This window comes from Trachinotus anak, unplaced genomic scaffold, assembly GCF_046630095.1.
Source record: "Trachinotus anak isolate AG129_WGS33_773 ecotype Australia unplaced genomic scaffold, CSIRO_AGI_Tana_v1 ptg000001l, whole genome shotgun sequence".
Classification (NCBI taxonomy): Eukaryota; Metazoa; Chordata; class Actinopteri; order Carangiformes; family Carangidae; genus Trachinotus; species Trachinotus anak.
In genome coordinates, this window is record NW_027273852.1 from 19,600,447 (window position 1) to 19,622,776 (window position 22,330).

A 22,330-nucleotide genomic window follows, 5' to 3' on the forward strand; every position below is an offset into this window, starting at 1 on the left:
GATGACCAGTGAGGTACCTCAGGGGTCTGTTCTTAGACCACACCCATTCTCTTTACACATGTTCCCCCCGGGGACATGTCATCCATATGTAGCCGGGTGAACTGGGCTTACAGTGCTTTTGTGTATTTGTTGGGTGATAAGGGAGTAAAATAGGTTACTGTCACTTTAAGACCAGCGACTGCAAATCTTGCGGGAACTCGGAAGTCCCATGAGACCTGACAGACCTGCGAAATATTGCTGACCGTGAAGCTAACGACTGCTATGGTGTGTAATTGCCAACTGTGAGGACATAAACATACTGAAAAACGGTAAATCACAGAGTGAACAATTAGCAGAGTCAGTAGAGTGTTACAGAGTTAACAAGCTGGTGTGTGACGAGTAAACACACTTTGTCAGTGGGAGCATATTGTCAGGTGCGTGTGCGCGCTGTCTCCATTCTGCTGAGAACGGAGCTGAGTGGCAGATTGGCGTAAGTGACACAATGAATGATAAAAGTCCTTGTTATGGTGTCATATATTGTTTATTTTACAAAAAGTGTGATTTTGTATATTGATGCACATTACAGAGGGGAGAAAGAGGAGTGTTTGTATGCTGTGTCCAGGTGTGAATCAAGGCTCTATACTTTCCACTGGACGTGAGAGAGTTTATGATGACATGTTAAAAAGAAGTTATTTAAGTTCATGTAGGATCAGTTGTAATAACATGTTTGAATGCTGAAAACATATCTTTCTGTTTATTTACGTAATTTCACTGTAAAGGATGGTGGTAGTGATGTGGCTGAGTGTATTATTTTCTGTTTATGTAGGAAAGCAGCCACTACTGTTGTTTGTCTGTGTTTAGTGAAGGTTAAAGTTCACAAAATCAACTTTGCTGAGACGGAAAGCAGTGTTATGGTTTCTTATTTTTTTATTTGAATGTGTTTCATACCACCCTCAAAATTATAAAATTAATGCTGTGTTCTGGCTGAGTACGGTCGGGGAATAAAAGAACCCACAAAAAATATTTCTTTGTGTCTGGTCCTCTCTTATGACCTGGCCACACATAGGCAGTTTTCACTCATATGCAGATGACACTTAATTGTACCTCTCTTTTTAACTCCAATGAAGGTTATCACATTAATGTATTCAGTGATTGCATCCATGACAACAAATGCTGTATGGCTTTTTGCAGCTAAACAGTGAAAAGACTGAGGTAATTACAGTTGTCCCTGACACAGCTTATGCTTACATCTTAAAGCACATGGGCTTTGTGTCATCTTTGAAAACCAGCTGAACCTGGAAAAGCATGTTAACACAGTTGTGAAGTCTTTTTTCTTGTACCTTTGGAAACTCAGAACTCTGAAACTCTCTGAGAACAGTCCTGTTTAATTCAATAGGAATCTAGAGATCTCATATATACATACACTATATTGCCAAAAGTATTCGCTCACCTGCCGCATCTGAACTTAAGTGACATCCCTAAATCCATAGGGTTTAATATGACGTTGGTCCACCCTTTGCAGCTATAACAGCTTCAACTCTTCTGGGAAGGCTGTCCACAAGGTTCAGGAATGTGTTTATGGGAATTTTTGACCATTCTTCCAGAATCGCATTTGTGTGTGTCACACACTGATGTTGGACAAGAAGGCCTGGCTCTCAGTCTCCCCTCTATTTCATCCCAAAGGTTTTCTATCGGGTTGAGGTCAGGACTCTGTGCAGGCCAGTCAAGTTCATTCACATCAAACTCTCTCATCCATGTTTTTATGGACCTTGCTTTGTGCACTGGTGCACAGTCATGTTGGAAGAGGAAGGGGCCATCTCCAAACTGTTCCCACAAATTTTGGAGCATGGAATTGTCCAAAATCTCTTTAGGTAGGCTGAAGCATTCAGACTTCCTTTCACTGGAAGTAAGGGGCCAAGCCCAGCTCCTGAAAAACAACCCCACACCATAATCCCCCCTCCACCAAACTTTACACTTGGCACAATGCAGTACCGTTCTCCTCGCAACTACCAAACCCAGACTCGTGCATCAGATTGCCAGATGGAGAAGCGCGATTCATCACCCCAGAGAATGCGTCTCCACTGCTCTAGAGTACAGTGGCGGCTTTACATCAAAGTATGGCTTGGTGCAGCTGCTCGACCATGGAAACCCATTACATGAAGCTCTCTATGCACTGTTCTTGAGCTAATCTGAAGGCCACATGAAGTTTGGAGGTGTGTAGCAATTGACTCTGCAGAAAGTTGGTGACCTCTGCACACTATGCGCCTCAGCATCCGCTGACCCCCTTCTGTCAGTTCACATGGCCTACCACTGGCTGAGTTGCTGTCGTTCCCAATCGCTTCCACTTTGTTATAATACCACTGACAGTTGACTGTGGAATATTTAGGAGCGAGGAAATTTCACGACTGGACTTGTTGCACAGGTGGCATCCTATCACAGTACCACGCTGGAATTCACTGAGCTCCTGAGAGCGACCCATTCTTTCACAAATGTTTGTAGAAACAGTCTGCATGCCTAGGTGCTTGATTTTATACACCTGTGGCTATGGAGGTGATTGGAACACCTGATTTCAATTATTTGGATGGGTGAGTGAATACTTTTGGCAATATAGTGTGTATATATATATATATATATAAAATTCTGTTGCCATGGCGCCGCGGATGGCTGCCTCGGTGTTTTGGTGCGCATTTTTTTGCCTTATTTTCTTTATAAATCCAGTTTTCTGCTTTGGTTTCCGGAGCTCTTTCACCAGAGAAGAGCTCATTAATATCAGAGAAACAACTCCAGTGGATTTTTTTCCTACTTTTCTCGACTCATCTGTGGGATTATTGGACATTTTGGTCAGAGGTGCACTGACCGTTGCTCTCGCAGTGAAACGCCGGAGGAGAGGAAAACGTGCCGGTGCGCTTGCGCGTCTCCGCCGGCGCGCACTCCGCACACCTCTCCCAGGTATCTTTCTCTCCAACGTGCATTCACTGCCCAACAAACTGGATGAACTTCAGCTACTGGTGCAGAAGAACAGAGACTTTTCCTCATCTTCCGTCCTGTGCTTCACGGAGACGTGGCTGTGTGGATCGATTCCGAACTCTGCGCTGGAGCTGGCCGGCTTCCAACTCTTCAGAGCGGATCGCGACACAGAGCTGTCCGGCAAAACCAAAGGTGGAGGAATCTGCTTTTATGCAAACAGTGGCTGGTGCAAAGACGTGACAGTGATCCTGCAGCACTGTTCTCCTGACCTGGAGACTTTCATCATAAACTGCAGGCCCTTCTACTCCCCCCGTGAGTTCACCTCAATCATCCTGGTCGGTGTTTACATCCCACCACAGGCAAACGTGCAGGAGGCACAGCGGGCGCTCGCAGACCAGATACTGTGTGTGGAGCAGACCAACCCGGACTCCGTAGTTATTGTCCTTGGTGACTTTAACAAAGGGAACCTCAGTCATGAACTGCCCAAATACAGACAGTTTGTTAATTGCCCGACCAGAGAGGGGAACACTCTGGACCACTGTTACACCACAATCAGTGGTGCTTATCACGCCGTCCCCCGGGCTGCACTGGGCCACTCTGACCATGTCATGGTCCACCTGATTCCCACATACAGGCAGAAGCTAAAACTGTGTAAACCTGTTGCGAAGACATCAAAGCAGTGGAGCAGTGAAGCCATAGAGGATCTGCGGGCATGTTTGGACTGCACTGACTGGGAGGTGTTCAGGACTGCTTCCAACAGTCTGGATGAGTTCACAGAGGCTGTGACGTCATACATCAGCTTCTGTGAGGACTGCTGTATCCCATCACGCACCAGGGTGAGTTATAACAATGACAAACCCTGGTTCACAGCTAAGCTCAGTCAGCTCAGGAGGCAAAAGGAGGAAGCTTTCAGGAGCGGGGACAGGGACAGGTTTAAAGAGTCCAAGTACAGGTTTAGCAAGGCGGTGAGAGAAGCTAAACGACTGTACTCTGAGAAACTTCAGCTCCAATTCTCAGCCAATGACTCTGCTTCTGTCTGGAAAGGGCTCAGAAAGATCACAAACTACAAACTTAAACCCCCCCACTCCATTAATGACTTCCGTCTGGCCAACGATCTGAATGAGTTCTACTGCCGCTTTGAAAGACAGTGGGACAAGCCTGACACTAACCTCCACATCAGAGCCACATCAGAACCCCCCTCCTCCCCTACCAAAGGAACGTCTCTCTCTATCCTGGAGAGAGATGTCAACAGGCTTTTTAAGAAGCAGAACCCCCGCAAAGCAGCCGGTCCTGACTCTGTCTCTCCATCATCCCTGAAGCACTGTGCTGATCAGCTGTCTCCAGTGTTCACAGACATCTTCAACACCTCACTGGAGACCTGCCACGTGCCAGCCTGCTTCAAATCCTCCACCATCATCCCTGTCCCCAAAAAACCAAGGCCCACAGGTCTAAATGACTATAGACCCATTGCCCTGACCTCTGTGGTCATGAAATCATTTGAGCGCCTTGTCCTGTCCCATCTCAAATCCATCACTGACCCACTCCTGGACCCCCTGCAGTTCGCCTACAGAGCCAACAGGTCTGTAGACGACGCCGTCAACATGGCTCTCCACTTCATCCTCCAGCACCTGGACTCCTCAGGGACCCATGCCAGGATCCTGTTTGTGGACTTCAGCTCTGCCTTCAACACCATCATCCCGGCTCTGCTGCAGGACAAGCTCTCCCAGCTGAGCGTGCCTGACTCCACCTGCAGGTGGATCACCGACTTCCTGTCTGACAGGAGGCAGCACGTGAAGCTAGGAAAGCACGTGTCTGACTCCCAGACCATCAGCACTGGATCCCCGCAAGGCTGCGTTCTTTCTCCTCTGCTCTTCTCCCTGTACACCAACACCTGCACCTCCAGCCATCAGTCTGTCAAGCTCCTGAAGTTTGCAGATGACACCACTCTCATTGGACTCATCTCTGATGGCGATGAGTCTGCCTACAGGTGGGAGACTGAGCGTCTGGTGCCCTGGTGCAGGCAGAACAACCTAGAGCTAAACGCTCTGAAGACAGTGGAAATGATAGTGGACTTCAGGAAGAGCCCAGCCCCACCCACCCCCATCTCCCTGTGTGACTCCCCCGTGGCTACCGTGGAGCATTTTCGCTTCTTGGGAACCACCATCACACAGGATCTCAAATGGGAGCTAAACATCAGCTCCCTCATCAAAAAAGCTCAGCAGAGGATGTATTTCCTGAGGCAATTGAAGAAGTTCAACCTGCCAAGGACTATGATGGTGAACTTCTACACCTCCATCATTGAGTCCATCCTCACCTCCTCCATCACCATCTGGTACGCTGCTGCCACGGAGAGGGACAATAACAGACTGCAGCGTATCATCCACTCTGCTGAGAAGGTGATTGGCTGCAATCTTCCGTCCCTCCAGGACCTGTACGCCTCAAGGACTCTGAGGCGTGCAGGGAAGATTGTAGCTGACTCCTCCCACCCTGGACACAAACTCTTTGAGACACTCCCCTCTGGCAGGAGGCTGCGGTCCTTCAGGACCAAAACCTCTCGCCACAAAAATAGCTTCTTCCCATCTGCTATTAGCCTCATCAACAAGGCTAGAGAGCCCCACTGTTGCTGATCAATTGCACCAATCACCAGAAAAAAATCCTTGTATGTGAAAACATACTTGGCAATAAAACTGATTCTGATTCTGATTCTGATATGTGTGTGTGTGTGTGTGTGTGTGTGTGTGTGTGTCATGTATGCTTTCATTTTCTCTAATTTTGACTGCTGTAATTCTCTCTATATATGTCTTAGCCAACAGAGTCTGCATAAATTACAGCTTGTCCAAAATGCACAACTTCCCAGAGTAGATTAGACTGGCAATCTCCTTACCCTCTTTTGAATCCTTTTTAAAGACACACTTGTGCAAGTGTGCTTTCTCAGTGCTTGGGGTCTGAATTCCCTTCTGACTTCTTAAATCTGCTATTATATTAAGTCATTCTCCTCATTCTTACTTCATTGATTATCATAAACATTTTAGAAGGATCTGTCTCATTTTTAATGTACCTCATTGTAACACTTTTTCTCTTATATCTCCTCCCCAGTGTCGTCAAACCTTTAAACAGTTTTTTAATCTCAATTTTATCTTGTTTTATGAAGCACTTTGTGCTTTGAAAGGTGCTATATAGATAAAGTGTATTATTATTGTTATTATTATTATTATTATTATTATCATTTTCATACTGTAATGTTTTAGAATTAAATTGGGAAAGGATTTTATCAATAAGCTTCTCTTATTGATACTGCTTATCCTTCCTGAATGTTAGCAGTAATCTTGTCTATTCCATTTAATTAATGTACAAAAACTGAAAAATGTACATGTATTTATTTAAAAAAAACAATTACTGTTTCTCAATAAGCAAAAGCACATCACTGCACTTCAATTAAAAACAGGTGCCAGTACTCTGAACTAGCAATTGCAAAACAAGAAATGAGGGTTTTTTATCTCAGGTAATCATATCCTAGTATCTTAAGCAGGCAACAATGGTCAGAGAGACTGATTTATTATCATGGTAACAGGTGTACCCAGAAGTTTCCATTCGAAATGGACTGTAGACAGATCACACATAGTATGTATGTGTTATCACAAACAAACAGCATTGTCTGGTAGAGACAGATGTATATGGGAATTCATATTTGATTATGATACGGTAGTTGTGTCCAAAGTTTCATTTATTTTCCAGACTTTGAGTTGTGTAGATTCAGTATTTTGAAGATGACATAAAAAATAATTTCCCTTTCACAGAAAAATAACTGGTTTCAGTAAATCTATCACAGTCTCTTTCTACATTAAATTGGCCTGACTGGAGCCATGTTCCAATATCTGAAGTGTAACAATGTGTTTAATAGATTTTCTAAACCAGGGGTAGAAAAAAACATAGATCACAGGGTTTAGACAGGAGTTAAAATACAACAACCAAATCTCAATGGCTGCAGTTGATACACCTATCAAGTTATACTCAGCTGCAACAATGAAACAATAGTATGGACAGTTGCACAGAAGAAACGCAGCTATAACGACACCAAGAGTCCTTGCTGCTTTGATTTCAGACTTCTTAGCTTTTACAGTCTCTGAACGCTGAAGTGTGACAGCTGCAATGTGAGAGCGCATGGCACGAGCCTGAGACACAGCCACCACAAATACTCTTAAATACAATATTGTGATGACAACAATGGGGCCTAAAAAGGTCATAAGAAGGTCAGCAGCTGTTTCAACATAAGTAAGTACAACTACACACTCTCCATAACAGGAATTATACCTGTTTGGTTGTTTGAGGAAATCCCTCAGTATCCAAGTGCTGTGAACAGCAGAAAATATCCAACACAGATAAACACAGTATTGAACCCTTTTCACAGTAACTTTAGTGGAGTAAAACATGGGGTCACAGATTGCTATATAGCGGTCAATTGATATGAGCACCATGATTCCTACTGAAACACTGACAGTGAGGTAACCTAAAAAGTAATTCACAGCACATATAAAATCACCCAGGATCCAGCAGCCTCGAAAAAGGAGGATTTCAGCAGGCATCTGCAGGAGACCCACAAGGAAGTCTGCGACAGCCAGAGAGAGGAGGAGGAGGTTGGTGGTGGTGTGGAGCTGCCTGAAATTAGAGAATGTCAACAGTGAAAACAGTTACTTGTAGCAGTTGTAGAAATAGGTGTTGTAAAGGGTTATAATTGTAAATGTATGAACTGTACTATAACACCATGAGTAAATACATGGCAGCACTGTAGCTGTAATAGCCTTTGTAAATAACCAGTATCCATTCATCAAAGGCCTAAACAGGAAAATTTTATTCTATGTATTATTCATATCCCAGAAGACAAAAATAGTGGATGTGTGGTAGCCTCATATGTGACAGATCATTACTAATCATTTTTTCAGTAGCATTTCTGCTGACTATCTAAAAAGCAACATAATCATACTCATCATTAGCTTTAAAAGTAACAATCATAAACATAGAAGTATGTGTTCTATACAGTGTATCACTTGTTTGAATTGAACGTCTTCAAATCTGCAAATGTTTTCATCAGTGACCAAAATGAGACATGTTGCAGAGCTGACAGCCATTTCTTTCTTTCTTTTCAAACTGAAACCTGTAAATCAAAACTGTTTATATTAGTAACTTAAATATGACATTATGTTGCATAGCTGGAACTAAAAAATAAACATTTGTAGGCCATGCAGACAAAGTCTATCTCTGCCTGAAGTGGGAGATAGAGATGATGACCAGCAGGTTAAGAACCACAGTGAGCAGAGTGATGCAGGACAGCAGACTGTAAATGAGTGTGGCCTCCAAGGGAGGACGCATCATTTTCCTGCAGGAGGTGTTGAGCTGGGGAAAGCAGAGATCAGCTTCTTTCAGGGCCTCCATATTCAGAGAGAGAGGAGAAGCTGCTGCGCTATGACAGGTTCCTGATTGAAGCTCTTTGTCATACAGCTGAAGTATTTCTTTCCTTCCTCCCCTCCCATATGCAAATTTCATCAATTCAGAAGGGTGATTATGTCATTCTCTGGGTCTATCTACCTATCTGTCTGTTAGCTAGGTATTAGCCTGGGGGGCAAAGCCTGGTGTTCCTCAGATATAATGTTTGAGGTTCTGTCCAAAATAATAATAAAAAAAAATTCTTACTTACTTATTAGACCAGAGAATTGTCTCCACATGCCCTCAGTCCTTTAAACAATGTTGGAAAACTCCAAGCGGGCTCTCATATACCTTTAACTCAAAGTTGCTTCCATCGAGCCGTAAAGGCTCAAGTAATGGGGAGCTGCTGAGATGCTTGTTCTTCCATGAGGTTCAGTCATCTCTGCAGAGGACTTCTGAAGCTCTGTTTGAGTTACTGTTGGGTATTTGTTTACGCAGTTGTCTGGTTACTCAGTTTGGATGGATGGCCAACTCTAGATAGAGTCCTATATCACAAATGGAATTCAATAATTCCATAAAAATAACAGCACTGTCCAATGACACTCAAAGCTTTGGAAGTGGTTTTATACCCTCACCCTGATTTTGCTATGTTACAATTTTATTACGGAGGCCTGGAGAGAGTGGGTGCTGATCTGGACTGACTGCACAATTACCTTAATTTCCACCAGCGACATCCAGACCACTCTCTGTAACAAATCCCACAGTGGAGTGTACCACATGTAATGGGTGTGAAAGTTTTGTAACTCTACATGTCAGTGATGATGCACAACATGATGATTAATGAGTGTCAGAAATCTCAACTTATTGCTTATTATAATGTGAACTGTTGAGTGTCTGTGACATGATAAATATTAAATGAAGGAACAACAGAGTGATACCGGACACAGTCATTGAGTTCACTGTTTGAGACATGCTCCATCATCAGTGGCTCATTCATATACTAGCTGATCACTGGTATTTGTAAAAGTTTTCAACCATCTTCCTAGCTGGTGAATATTTTGGTGTTTTTGCCTTTGCAAAGGCCTAACAGTCATAAATGTTTACACCCATCTCTTAATACTTGTATGATTCCTTACATGTCCATTATGCTGAGGGTTTAGTGTGAGGAAGGCAGAATCAACAGGTGGTGATAAAAGTATGACCAATCACATTAGTTTTAATTCACTTTGAAACCCAGGGGACACATCAGACAGATTGTGGGGCTGTTTTCTTGTAGAAAGCATATGGCACTGAGACATTTATGTTCTATCATCCATGAACTCTGATATCAAATGCTGCTGTCATTCTGTATGTTCATGTTGGTTTCTCTAATTGTGTGTCTGTGTAACCAGAATAGTTTTAAAGTAAAAACAAAAATATTTTTGGTACAGCTGATGTAACTGGTAAAAAATTTAGTTTCACTGGTATCACCTACAAAATAACATTTGCCAATTGGGGAAGGAAGTGTAATGTTGTAATACTGTGCTGTAGGTCCTGTTGCTTTAAAATTTAGCAGGCAGAGTGGCTCTCGATGGACCAGATGGATGGGCACATGGCTGGATCACTAATGGACACACAGCACCACTTCGAATCAGACAGCAGCAAGGTGGAGGAGGGGTACTGGTATGGGCTGCTATTATTAACTATGAGCTAGTTTGACCTTTTTGGATTGACGATGGACTTAAAATCAACTCCCAAACTTACTGCCAGTTTCTAGAAGGTACTTTCTTCAAGCAGTGGCACAGGATGAAGTCTGCATCATTCAAGAAGGCCATGATTTTTATGCAGGACAATGCTCCATCACATGCATCCAAGTACCCCACTGCTTGGCTAGCCAGCAAAAGCCTCAAAGATGACAGAATAATGACATGGCCCCCTTCTTCACTGACTTAAATCCTATGGAGAACTTGTGAGCCCTTCTTAAACATGAGATTTAGAGTGAGGGAAGACAATACACCTCTTTTAATAGCATTTGGGAGGCTGTGGTTGCTGCTGCATGAAAAGTTGATCATCAACAGACCAAGAAACTGATAGACTCCATGGATGGAAGGCTCATGGCAGTTATTGCAAAAAAGGGTGGCTATACTGGTCATTGAATATCTTTGAAATGCCAAAAGTGTGTCTTCATTTTTGGTTGTTTGTTATACTTACTCTAAAAAATAGCCTTTCATTTAGTTGTATAATAATTCTGCACACTAATATCTGCCTAATAATTGTGCACCCTTATATATTCCCATGAGAAAGCCAAAACTTGATTGTTCTTTGTTAAACATTCAGATTTGAGAGTTATTCACATTTGGATTGACTGAGAGCACTGTATTAAAACTAACCTTAATCCTCAGGAATACAAGTTTACCTAATAATTGTGTGCACAGTGTATATATATATATATATATATATATATATATATACATGTTGAAAATATGTATGTAAATATTATGTATGTATGTATATGCTTAATTTGAATTTGATGCCAGCAACACTTTTAAAAAAAGTTGGGACAGGGAAATGTTGTTCCATCACCTCTTCTTTTAACCTCTTCTGAAACATGCAAGGCCTTCTCTGAGAAAGACCTTGTTTGGATGGCAGCAATGTTGCTCCAAAACCTGTATATATCGTTCAGCATTAATGATGCCTTCCCAGATGTGCAAGCTACCCAAGCCATGGGCACTATTGCACCCCCACACCATCACGGATGCTGGCTTTTGAACTGTGTGCTGACAACAAGCTGTATGGTCCCTCATCTTCTGTAGCCCTGAGGACGAAGCGTCCATGATTTCCAAAAAGACCACAGGGCAGATTTCCATTTCATCTCAGACCATCTTAAATGAGCTCAGGCCCACAGAAGTTGGCAATATTTTTTTTTCATCTTTAGATATGTTTTCTTCTTTGTATGGTAGAGTTTCAACGTGCATTTGTGGATGCAGTGATGAACTGTGTTCCCAAGCCCATGCAGTGATTTCCACTATCGAATCGCGTCTGTTTTTAATGCAGTGCTGCCTGAGGACCCGTAGATCACTGTCATCCAATATTGGTTTTCGACCTTGTCCCGTGCGTACAGAGATTTCTCTGGATTCTCTGAATCTTTCAATGATATTAGGAAGTAGATGTTGAAATTCACAAATTCCTTGCAATTGTATGTTGATGAACATTATTCTTCAATTATTGCACTATTTGCCCACGCAGTCTTTCACAGAGTAGTGAACCTCTCCCCACTTTCACTGCACAGACACTCTGCTAGTGGTGTACGGATCGATACTGAAATATCGATACTTCCAATTCCAAGCGTTTCTGTTCTACGATTGATTCTTACATTAAAATATTGATACCTTAACTTAGTAATTTGTATTTTGGGACACAGTAGAAAGTAAGAACGCTATCAGCAGGATTTAGTCTAAATAATACCTGGTTGATAGGAACTGCTTTTTCTTCCGTCTGTCACAGTCATATGAACTACAGCTCTATAAATACATGAGCTACTGAACAGAGAGTTGACGTTGATGATGGCCGAACTCAAACAAAGTCTTGCATGGAACTTCTTCAGCTCTGAGAACAACAACAACAAAGCAGTTTGTGATGTGTGTGTGAAGACTGTGAGGTGCTGTGGCAGCACCACAAACCTTATCAAACACCTAAGATGTGATCACAGGACACAGTATCACCTCAGAGTTACTGAGCGTGACTTCCTGGCCGTGTTTGTGGTGTTGGTGCCTTTGGGAGTATTTTTTAAAATGCAAATATCAAACAATTAAAATGGCTTGAAGTTAATTGATTAACAGAATGTGAGAAAGTCTGTTTCTTCTGCTTTTGGAGGTGTTAGAAATTCTGTTATTTTATTCATATATTAGCTCTAACTGCCACATATCAGTGACTGCGCTCCCCATATATGGCTTAGCTTATTAATTAGCAAATTAGTCAGCAAATGGATTAGTCTTGGGTTAGCCTTTAGGCAAGATGCCCAGATGCTCAGCTGTGCTAACAATGCTAACAGGAGAGCATGCTTGCCACAATTATTACACATTTTCAGGGGAGCCAGATTCAGATGCTTAAGTATCAATTGGTCTGTAGGACATCTTTTGAAAGTGCTAAATGGTGCACTGAATGTATTTTTCTTTATTACTGAAGAATAAGAAAGAGTAAAACAATAAAAAATTCAGAATTTCAACATTTGACATGTTGTCTTTGTTCTATTTGTTCAAATGGGCTTACCTGTACACAGTGTTAACTGTAAATACATGATCAAAATAAATGTCAAATGAAAGGATATGCTGTGTGAAATCATGGGCAATCTGCTGGTTTGTTCTGGTGCTGGAAAATGTTTAGTCTTAGTTGTTTTAGATCTAAGGTCTACAATTGACACTGTTGATCATTCAGTTTCACTTGGAGATCTCAAACACAAAGTGTGCATCTCTGGTTCAATTTTAAGATTATTATTCTCATTTACAGGACAGATTGACTATTGTCATGTAATCATATCCTCGTATCATAAGCAGGTAACAATTTTTTGGATTGTGATTGAAATCGTGAAATTCAGTCAATTTCTTGACCCTGAAACCTGGTTCCTACTTAGAAATGAGATTTTGAAGGTATCCCTGTGCGAAGCAGGAGTAACTGGATACACCTGTTGCCATGAAAGTAAAATTCACAAGTTTTATACTCTAATCAGTTATTTTGTCTGTGTTTCTGTTTATTTTCCAGACTTTGAGCTGCATGGATTCAGTATATTGAAGACAACATAAAAATCATTTCCCTTTCATAGAAAAATAACTGGTTTCAGTAAATTCATCACAGTCTCTTTCTACAGTAAATTAGTCTGACTGGAACCAGGTTGCAGTATCTGAAGTGTAATGATGTGTTTAACAGATTTTCTGAACCAGGGGTAGAAAAAAACATAGATCACAGGGTTTAGACAGGAATTGAAATACACCAACCAAGTCTCAACACCTGAAGATGTCGCCGCAATCAAGTTGTTCATAGTTGCAACAGCAAAACAATAATATGGACAGGAGCACAAAAGAAACATAGCTACTACAACACCGAGAGTTCTTGCTGCTTTCATCTCAGATCTCTTAGTTTTTACAGTCTCTGAACGCTGAAGTGTGACAGCTGTTATGTGAGAGCGCATGGCACGAGCCTGAGACACTGCCACCACAAATACTCTCATATACAGTAGTATGATGACTAAAATGGGGCCTAAAAAGGTCACAATAAGATCAACAATTCCTTCAGCAGAAGTACTTATGACTACACACTCTCCATGACAGATTTTATATCTCTCTGGTTCTTTTAAGAAATCCCTCAGAATCCAACTGCTGTGAACAGCAGAACATATCCAACACAGACAAACACAATATTGAACTCTTTTCAATGTAACTTTAGTGGAGTAAAACATGGGGTCACAAATTGCCATGTAGCGGTCAACTGATATGAGCACCATGTTTCCTACTGAAACACTGACAGTGAGGTAACCTAAAAAGTAAATCGCAGCACATATTAAGTCACCCAGTATCCAGCAGCCTCGGAAGAGGAGGATCGCAGCAGGCATCTGCAGGAAACCCACAAGGAAGTCTGCGACAGCCAGAGAGAGGAGGAGGAGGTTGGTGGTGGTGTGGAGCTGCCTGAAATGAGAGAATGTCAACACTCACTAATAAGTGTTATTAATGGTTATAATAATAAATGTGTGAACTAAACTGTAACACCATGCATAAATATATCACAACATCACAGTCATAAAAGAAAATGTTATTTGTACATATTATTTGTATTCTGCAGTAGACTCATATGTAACAAAGTAATTTCTTCAGTCTCATCTTTGCTGTCTATCTCAAAACCACCACAATCACAGTTATGATTTTAAAAGTGCATTTCAAAACACTATCTGCTATCTCCTTCTTCATGGATCTATCTGGAACCTTTAAATAAAAAATGTTTTCATTTGTAACCTAAATTAGATATTAAGTTTCATAGCTGGAACCAAAAAATAAACATTTTTAGGCCATGCAGAGAAATTCTATCTCTGCCTGAAGTGGGAGATAGAGATGATGACCAGCAGGTTAAGAACCACAGTGAGCAGAGAGATGCAGGACAGCAGACAGTAAATGAGCTTGGCCTCCAAATAAGAGTACGTCATCTTCTTGCAGGAGGTGTTGTACTGGGGAAAGCAGAGTTCAGTTTCTTCCAGGGTCTCCATAGTCAAAGAAAGAGGAGAAGCTGCTGAGCTCTGACAGCTTTCTGAGTAAAACTCTCTTTACTTCCTCCCTTCCAATATTCAAATTACATCTAGGCTGAGTATGTCATACTCATAAAAAATGTGCCAGTACTCTGAACTAGCAGCTGCAAAGCATGACTTACATGGATTTTACCTCAAGTTAGCATACAACAATAAAACAATATTAAGCTTTATATTCATATAAATAAACCTATATATATCGATATATCTATATATCGATATCTATCTATCTATCTATCTATCTATCTATCTATCTATATATATATATATATATACACACACACATATATATATATATATATATATATATATATATATATATATATATATATATATATTCCAAAAGGAATAAACAACAATCTTTTAAAGATTTTTTTTGGGGGGGGGGTGGCATTTTTGCCTTTATTTGACAGGACAGTAGAGTGTCACAGGAAAGGGGCAGAGAGAGGGGAAATGACACGCAGGAAAGAGTCAGGCCGGTCGGGGGTCAAACCGGCACTCACCTGCTAAGAGCATCAGCTCATGGGGTACGTGTCCTAACCACTCTGCTATCGGGCCGCCCCCTAAACAACTATCTTTTAAAAAAATTTCTTTGCAGTTATGATATTTCTTTTTTAGTCTTCTTTCATTCATAATTTATAATCAGACAATAACTGTCTTATATAAAGGAGATGGACTTGTAGGTTTATTTTCTTCCTCCTATGTTGTGCATTTCTGCATTCTTCATAGTTGGTAAGTATCCTCCTTAACACAAAGTGAGTGATTTGACTGGCACCGTAACCTAGCCTTACTGGGACCCAGGCCCATGCACAGATAGATCTTAGGTAGACCTCAAGCACCTGCCCTTTTGGATTCTGACCAGACAAGTTCCCTTTTTGCAAAACTTTATTTTCTATTTCTTTTCCTGATTTTATATTTTAGTTTTTTAATTTGGCCCTCGGCATCAATTCGCAACTAGGCGTGTTGTAATGCCAAACAACTGCCTTTGAGCTTTAATTCAGTGAAAACGCACAAGCCCCTGCTCCATTCTCTTCAGCTCCCTTCATCACAGCCAACACATTTAACTTACGCAAAATGAGAGTCCTGCAGAGCAAAATCCATTTTTCTCTGACCTGCCTTCATAGGTGACAATCAGGTAACGATAGTGTTTGCCCTAAGCCTTGGAATTGTGTGTCACTGTAACTACTACTAAAACATCTCAATAACAGCCAGCGTAACTTAGGCAATAGCCTAGACTAACTAGACTAGGTCAAACCTTAGTATATGCCCAGACCGTATATGGTCGAAATCCTGGCCGCATTGTTGTCTGACAAAATCGCCTAACATGTAAATTAAAGACAATGACTGTGCTTTGATTTCATCTATATATTTACTTGAAATGATCATTAAAGAGAGAAGGTTAGAAGAGGCAGAATACATTCTTATTTTGTTTCTCACACCGCGCACAGCCTCTGTCAGGGATCCACAACAGTTTTCACCTAATGAAGCTTAGCGATAAGTTCAGTCAGGACAGGTGTTCAGCAACTAGATCAGATCAGATCTCGCCACAGTTTCAACCAGCCAACCATGTTGTCCCTATTAAACTTTTAAATCTGTTCTCCCCTCTCTGCTATCAACTGTCATTTCAACGCGTTTTGTGCTAACAGCATACATTCTTCTCACCCTGTGTCACATTTTGTGTTATCATTAAGCTGATCATCATCATCCTGTCATGTCATTCTGCAGGACATGCATCACATTCCTCAGGTAGTGGGCTTTGGACCACTCATCTTACTCGATGCAGCACCTCCTACAGATGTGCAGATTCTAGCATCACTATGGCTGAGAGATAAGGGCAGGAGAGAGCTTGTGAGGGAGCTTGACAGCAGAGTGTTGCACATTTGCTCTTGCAGAGGGGCTTATCTCTGTGTCCACTATGTTAGCCAGCCATGATGAAATAGACTTTTTTTATTTACATGAAGCACAACACTCCAACCCCATCTAGGGCATCCGAGGGGCTGCTTTTTAGCGAGTTCGCTCCTCGCCTGGTTTATTGTGAGGGACAGGTTAGAGCAGGGTGACTGTGTGCTGGAGATTGTGGATGAAGGGGAAGGGGACAGGGAATGTAGTGGAAGTGTAGAGTAACTGTGAGCTGAGTGATGTGTTAAGTTGGGGTGAGGTGGGGGTGGGGCAGTCACCAAGTGGGCTCAGATGGTGATGACTTCAGCAAGAGGTTCACACACAGGGAGGAGGTGCACCAGGTTGTGATTAGATCTTCCAAGGGGATGGAGAGGTGATGAGTAGTATGCCTGTTTTGTGTTGGCATAAGTCCAGTGTTTTATTGTCTCTTGTGGGGCATGTAACATACTAGGTGAATGTGGGTAGAGTCCAAAGAAGCATGATTAAAATCACCAGAGATAAAGAAGATGGCATGAGGGTGCTGTGTCTGCAGCCTGCTTGTGACAGAGTATGTGACACACCATTTATCATTCACAAACACTCCCAGTCCCCCTCCTTTCCTCTTAGCGGTGTCCTTTGTCCTGTACGCCCACAACATATGGTGTTAGCGTCCAGTGTCAGTGTGGTTAGCCTCGGCTCTGTGAACAGCATGATGCTACACTCCCGATATTCCTTCTAATGCCAGGTTAGAGCCGTTAACTTGTCCATCTTATTGGGGTGAGATCTTGCATTCCCCATGATGTGGGAGGGGAGAAGTTGCTTGTACTGTGTCCTTCTAGCGTGATGCTGTGTCCCGGCATGACTTCCCCATCTCTTTCTCCTCCTCAACTCACAGGAAATGTTGGGTCTCTCTCCTGGAAACATTGTCATATTACATGTTGCCATCAGCAGTTCCCTGGCATAAACAATCTAACCATGGCTGCATGCCAGGTCTCCGGACACAGATGTAAACAATGTAAAAAAGACTAGAGTGGCCACTGCAAACACCACAAGATTATGTGTGTCCATAGTGCACATGTCCATAGTGCACATGTAAACACCCTGCTTGTTAAAAAACACAGGAAATAATAGTGAGAAAGAGATAAAATGCTCAACACTGATCAGGAGCTGCTGTAACAGGCTGCCACTTGTGTGGTGCCATGTTGGAAAAAGAAGGAAAGGGATGGGGGACAAGTTGATGGAAAGAGGTAGGGTCTGAGGGTTGACTGGATAGTAAACTGTCTCAATAAATAATGCGGGTGAATACTGAAGTTGTTTTTTTCTTATTGGAATTTACTAGTTTCCAAAATTTATTTTCTTGTATTAGAAATTATGTCCATAGTAATTATGGATAGTAATTTGACATAGATTCTCTTATGAAGGTGGTACAAGGATTCCGTAATTGCCTACAGGTAAGCCAGTGAGATGGGTCCCTAGTGTGTCTAGCCTTCACCCAAGCTTTGTTCCATGGGTGAAGTAGGTTAGATAGTTCAGATGAGAACCAGGGGCAGGATCTATCTTTTATTCCTAACTTTTTAAAAGGTGCATGTTTATTAACAACAGAATTGTATTGATAAAATAAAGCATCTTCCAAAGTTAAATTGTGTGAGACAAGTTACTGTGTTGAAGGTCAGATAAAAAAAGAGTCAGGATTAAACTTTTTCTCAAGACATGGATTTGGGTAAATGAGTATCTCTAATACATAAATTTGGGCAGTGATCACTTATGTCTAGCAGGGGAACAGGGTATTTGTATGGTTCATTTGTCAAGATAATATCAATTAAAGTTGATTTAGATGGGTTTCTTTTTTTTTTTTTGGTGAGACAACATGACATAGAGTGACATACTGAATCAGTTGTGGAGTGTGAGGTCAGAAGGTCCAATCTTTTCACTTCTTTGTAGATTGAGTTTTTTTTATTTTATTTTTTATTTTTTGTGCAAATTGTATGATATTTTTTACCTGCTCATGACTGCTTTTGCTGTTTCCTATAATGTGCATGCTGATGTTGAAGGAGGATTATTGATTTTGATGAAGAATGCCCATTCTTGTTTGAAGTAAAGGAGGAATTCTTTGTCTTTAAATAATGAGTTGTTGATGTGCCATCTGGGGGGAGGGTGGGTCTGGTGTTCCATTGAGAGGGCAATACTTATGGGGGGGTGATTAGAGATAATAATGTTATGTATGGCAGAATCAGTTATTTTGTGTATAACAGAGTTCCATCCATCCATCCATCCAGATGGGATTTATAATCCTTCCAGCGAGTTCTTGGTCTACCCTGGGGCCTCCTCCCAGTTGGACATGCCCATAAAACCTCCAAAAGGAGGTGCCCGGGAGGCATCCTCACCAGATGCCCGAACCACCTCAGCTGACACCTTTCAACATGAAGGAGCAGCAGCTCTACTGCAAGTTCCCTCTGGATGTCTGAGCTCTTCGCCCTGTCTCTAATGCTGAGCCCAGCCACCCTCCGGAGGAAACCCATTTCAGCTGCTTGTATCCACAATCTCATTCTTTTGGTCACTACCCAAAGCTCATGACCACAGGTGAGGGTTGGAATGAAGATCGACTGGTAAATCGAAAGCTTTGCTTTTCAGCTCAGCTCTCTATTCACCAGAATGGTCCGGAACAAGGTGCGCATTATTGCTGACTGTCGATATCCTGCTCCATCTTACCCCCACTCGTGAAAATACTTAAACTCCTTTGCTTGGGACAGTACCCGCGCCCCAACCCCAGGGAAGCAGTCCACCGTCTTGGAGGTGCTGATTTTCATCCCGGCCACTTCACACTCAGCCTCAAACCATCCCAGTGAGCACTGGAGGTCACACTCTGAAGAAGCCAGCAGAACCACAGCATCTGCTAATAGCAGAGATGCATTTCTGAGGTTCCCAAAGCGGATGCACTCCTTACATCGACTGTGCCTTGAGATACTGTCCATGAATATCACAGAATGGATTGTAGCAATGAGCCCAGTACCCCACACTCCTATGATACCCCCCACAGGGCCCCTCGTGGGACACAGTCATAAACCTTCTCCAAGTCCACAAAGGACATGTGCACTGGCAGGTCAAAGTCCCATGACCCCCTCAGAACTCCCACAAGAGTAAAGAGCTGGTCCACTGGTCCACTGTTCCACGGCCAGGACAGAACCAGCATTGTTCCTCCTCAATCTAAGGTTCAACAAGCCACCTTTCCAGCACCCTGGAGTACACTTTCCCAGGGAGGCTGAGCAGTGTAATACCCCAATAGTTGGAGCACAACCCCGGTCTCCAGTCTGCCACTCCACAGGTACTGAACCCAACCTCCACGCGACACTGAAGAGCCTTGTCAGCCATGACAGGCCAACAATGTCCAAAGCCTTCAGCATCTCAGGGTGTATCTCATCCACACCTGGCACCTTGCCACCGAGGAGCCTCTTAACTACCTCAGTGATCTCTGCCATGGTTATGGGTGAGACTTTACCTGAGTCTTGCGACTCTGCCTCCTCCGGGAAGGACATGTCAGCCGGATTCAGGAGTTCCTCCACCAGTATTCCTTCCACCATCCAATGAAACCACCAGCCTGGGTCAGCAGTTCTCCTCCCCAGGTGAACACAGCTTAGTCCAAGCCTTGAGCTGCCAGACAGTTTGCCAGAATCTCCTTGTAGCCAAAAGAAAGTCCTCCATAGCCTCACCAAAATCCTCCTACACCTGAGTTTCTTCTTCTTCTTCTTCACCCGGTACCTATCTGCTGCTACCGGAGGCCTCCTTTTCTGTGGCCTCCCTCACTGCCAGTGTCTTCCAGGTGCCAGTTCTTGGGTTGCCACCTCTACAGGCAACGACAACCTTCAGGCCAAAGCTCCCAACCGCTGCCTCTGTAGTGGAGGCTTTGAACATGGCCCACTCAGACTCCATGTCCCCAACCTCCTGCAGGATGTAAGAGAAATTCTTCCGGAGGTGCGAGTTGAAGATCTCATGGACAGGGGCCTCCGCCAGATGTTCCCAGTTCACCCTCACCACACATTTGGGTTTACCAGGTCTGTCTGGCAGCCTTCTCTGCCATCTGATCAAACTCACTACCAGGTGGTGATCAGTTGATAGCTCTACCCATCTCTTCACCCGAGTGTCCAAAGCATACGGCCACAGATCTGATGAAACGACTACAAAGTCGATCATTGACCTTTGGACTAAGGTGCTCTGGTACCAGGTGCACTTATGAGCTACCTATGTATGACAGAGTTGTTAGACAAAAATAGATATGGGAATATGATTGCAAGATTAGTAATATAAGTATTCCTTATTGATAGGATTAGTCAGTCTCCAATATCGATCAGTCCATAATCTGATATGTACTGTTTGAGTAGGATGTAAGAGTGGAGTAGTTAGCAGGAGTCGAAGAGTAGTTTATTTGTTGGTGTTGACAATGAGTGATCCATATGTGGGTCCAGTACTGTGTTAAAGTCACCACCTAAGATGATGTGCGTGTCAGGGAGATGACATAAAGCTGAGAATAAGAAGTGAAAAAAAGAACATGAGTCTGAGTTGGGACCATAGTAAATAGTTCCAGTGATGATGGCATAATGACCTTCTGAGTCAGTCAATGTTGAAATATGAGAAAGGGAATATTCCTACTGATTAAGGTAGAGGTGCCTTGTTTTTTTGAGTTACAAGTGGAGTGGTACTCTTTGCCGCATCAATCCACCTGGCTGTAAGTTTCCAAGACTCTGCCTTAGTGAAGTGAGTTTCCTCAATAAAGCAGATATCCCATCTTAATTTATTTTGATGGTTTAATATTTTTGTTCTTTACATTCTACAATGTTATTATCACTAGTAGTGCCATGCTATGTAGTGATGCAGGAAGATACATCCAGGTGTGTGTGTGTGTACACCGTGTAATGAAAAGAGGTCATGGAGAAGAAGAACTGTTAAATATAAACATAGAATATACATATTTGTGAGGGTTAGTAGTATGAGTCTATATAGAGCGAGCACAAAGTTTAACAGCAGAGTCATTAATAAAAAGAGTAACGGTCTTTGAGGAGCAGAAATGTCAGAACAGATTAATAAAGCCATGGGGTGATTTTAGGGTCTCAGTATAGCTGTCTTTCAATGTAGTTTCTCCACAACCAGGTTGTTGTTTTCCCGTTTATTGTTTTGTCTGTGTTGTTTGAGATGGGAATTTATTTAATATATAAATTGGTCATTGAGACCCCATTTAGTGCCTTTGAGTTATTTTCCTCTGCTTTTGATTCGTTCTTTGTGTTTTAAATGTTCTAGTTTGGCAATGATGGGATGGAGAGATTTTTTTGTGCAAGAGTGGAGACGGTGAACACAGTGGAAAATTCAGGGCAAGTTCGAGCTGAGTTTTCATGAAGTCCTTTAACAATGTCTCTGGGTTATTGGATGGGTGGTCAGGGATGCCGCATGCATGCCTCAGCCGTCATGCATGTGTCTGACCATTCACAACCAATTCCATGTTTTCAGTGAGTGTTTCGATGGTGATTTGGGGGGAGTTTTTTGACTGCTCTAACTTTACAGTGTGGTAGTGTGCAAATTCCAAGATTCAGCAGATGTCTTTTATTTTGTTATGGAGTGTTACCAGTAAGTCAAGTTTGTTGAAGATGGATTGGAGTACACTGACCTAAATTTCTGTAGTCTACATCTCTTGTGTCCGTGGATGACATCTTTTTCTGTTTGTTTGGTGTTGTGTGGTGTTTGGTGTGGTGAGTCTTGGGAGTATCCATTTTGCAGCGGTTTCAATGGCAATCGATGACTGCTGCTAGGTCTGTTAGTTCCTCCAGCGTG

General features: G+C 42.4%; 2 protein-coding genes across 2 annotated transcripts; both read right to left on the reverse strand.

The window, feature by feature from the left end:
- Positions 1-6,265: 6,265 nt before the first annotated feature.
- On the reverse strand, positions 6,266-10,073 carry LOC139624127 (trace amine-associated receptor 13c-like). The gene is made up of 2 exons (XM_071482953.1): positions 8,207-10,073; positions 6,266-7,602 (listed from the first exon to the last, which is right to left on the reverse strand). Exons 1-2 carry the CDS (start codon positions 8,485-8,487, stop codon positions 6,783-6,785), a joined length of 1,101 nt encoding a protein of 366 aa, XP_071339054.1. The 5' UTR covers positions 8,488-10,073; the 3' UTR covers positions 6,266-6,782.
- A 1,042-nt stretch (positions 10,074-11,115) lies between these two features.
- On the reverse strand, positions 11,116-14,748 carry LOC139624015 (trace amine-associated receptor 13c-like). The gene is made up of 2 exons (XM_071482764.1): positions 14,427-14,748; positions 11,116-14,024 (listed from the first exon to the last, which is right to left on the reverse strand). Exons 1-2 carry the CDS (start codon positions 14,594-14,596, stop codon positions 13,205-13,207), a joined length of 990 nt encoding a protein of 329 aa, XP_071338865.1. The 5' UTR covers positions 14,597-14,748; the 3' UTR covers positions 11,116-13,204.
- Between the last annotated feature and the right edge of the window lie 7,582 nt (positions 14,749-22,330).

Coding starts and splice junctions, on each gene's coding strand:
- LOC139624127 (XM_071482953.1), bottom strand. CDS start 8,487: ATGAAATTTGCATATGGGAGGGGAGGAAGGAAAGAAATACTTCAGCTG. Junction 7,603..8,206: donor ATCTCTATCTCCCACTTCAG/GCAGAGATAGAC, acceptor CTCTAATTTCAG/GCAGCTCCACACCACCACCA.
- LOC139624015 (XM_071482764.1), bottom strand. CDS start 14,596: ATGGAGACCCTGGAAGAAACTGAACTCTGCTTTCCCCAGTACAACACC. Junction 14,025..14,426: donor ATCTCTATCTCCCACTTCAG/GCAGAGATAGAA, acceptor CTCTCATTTCAG/GCAGCTCCACACCACCACCA.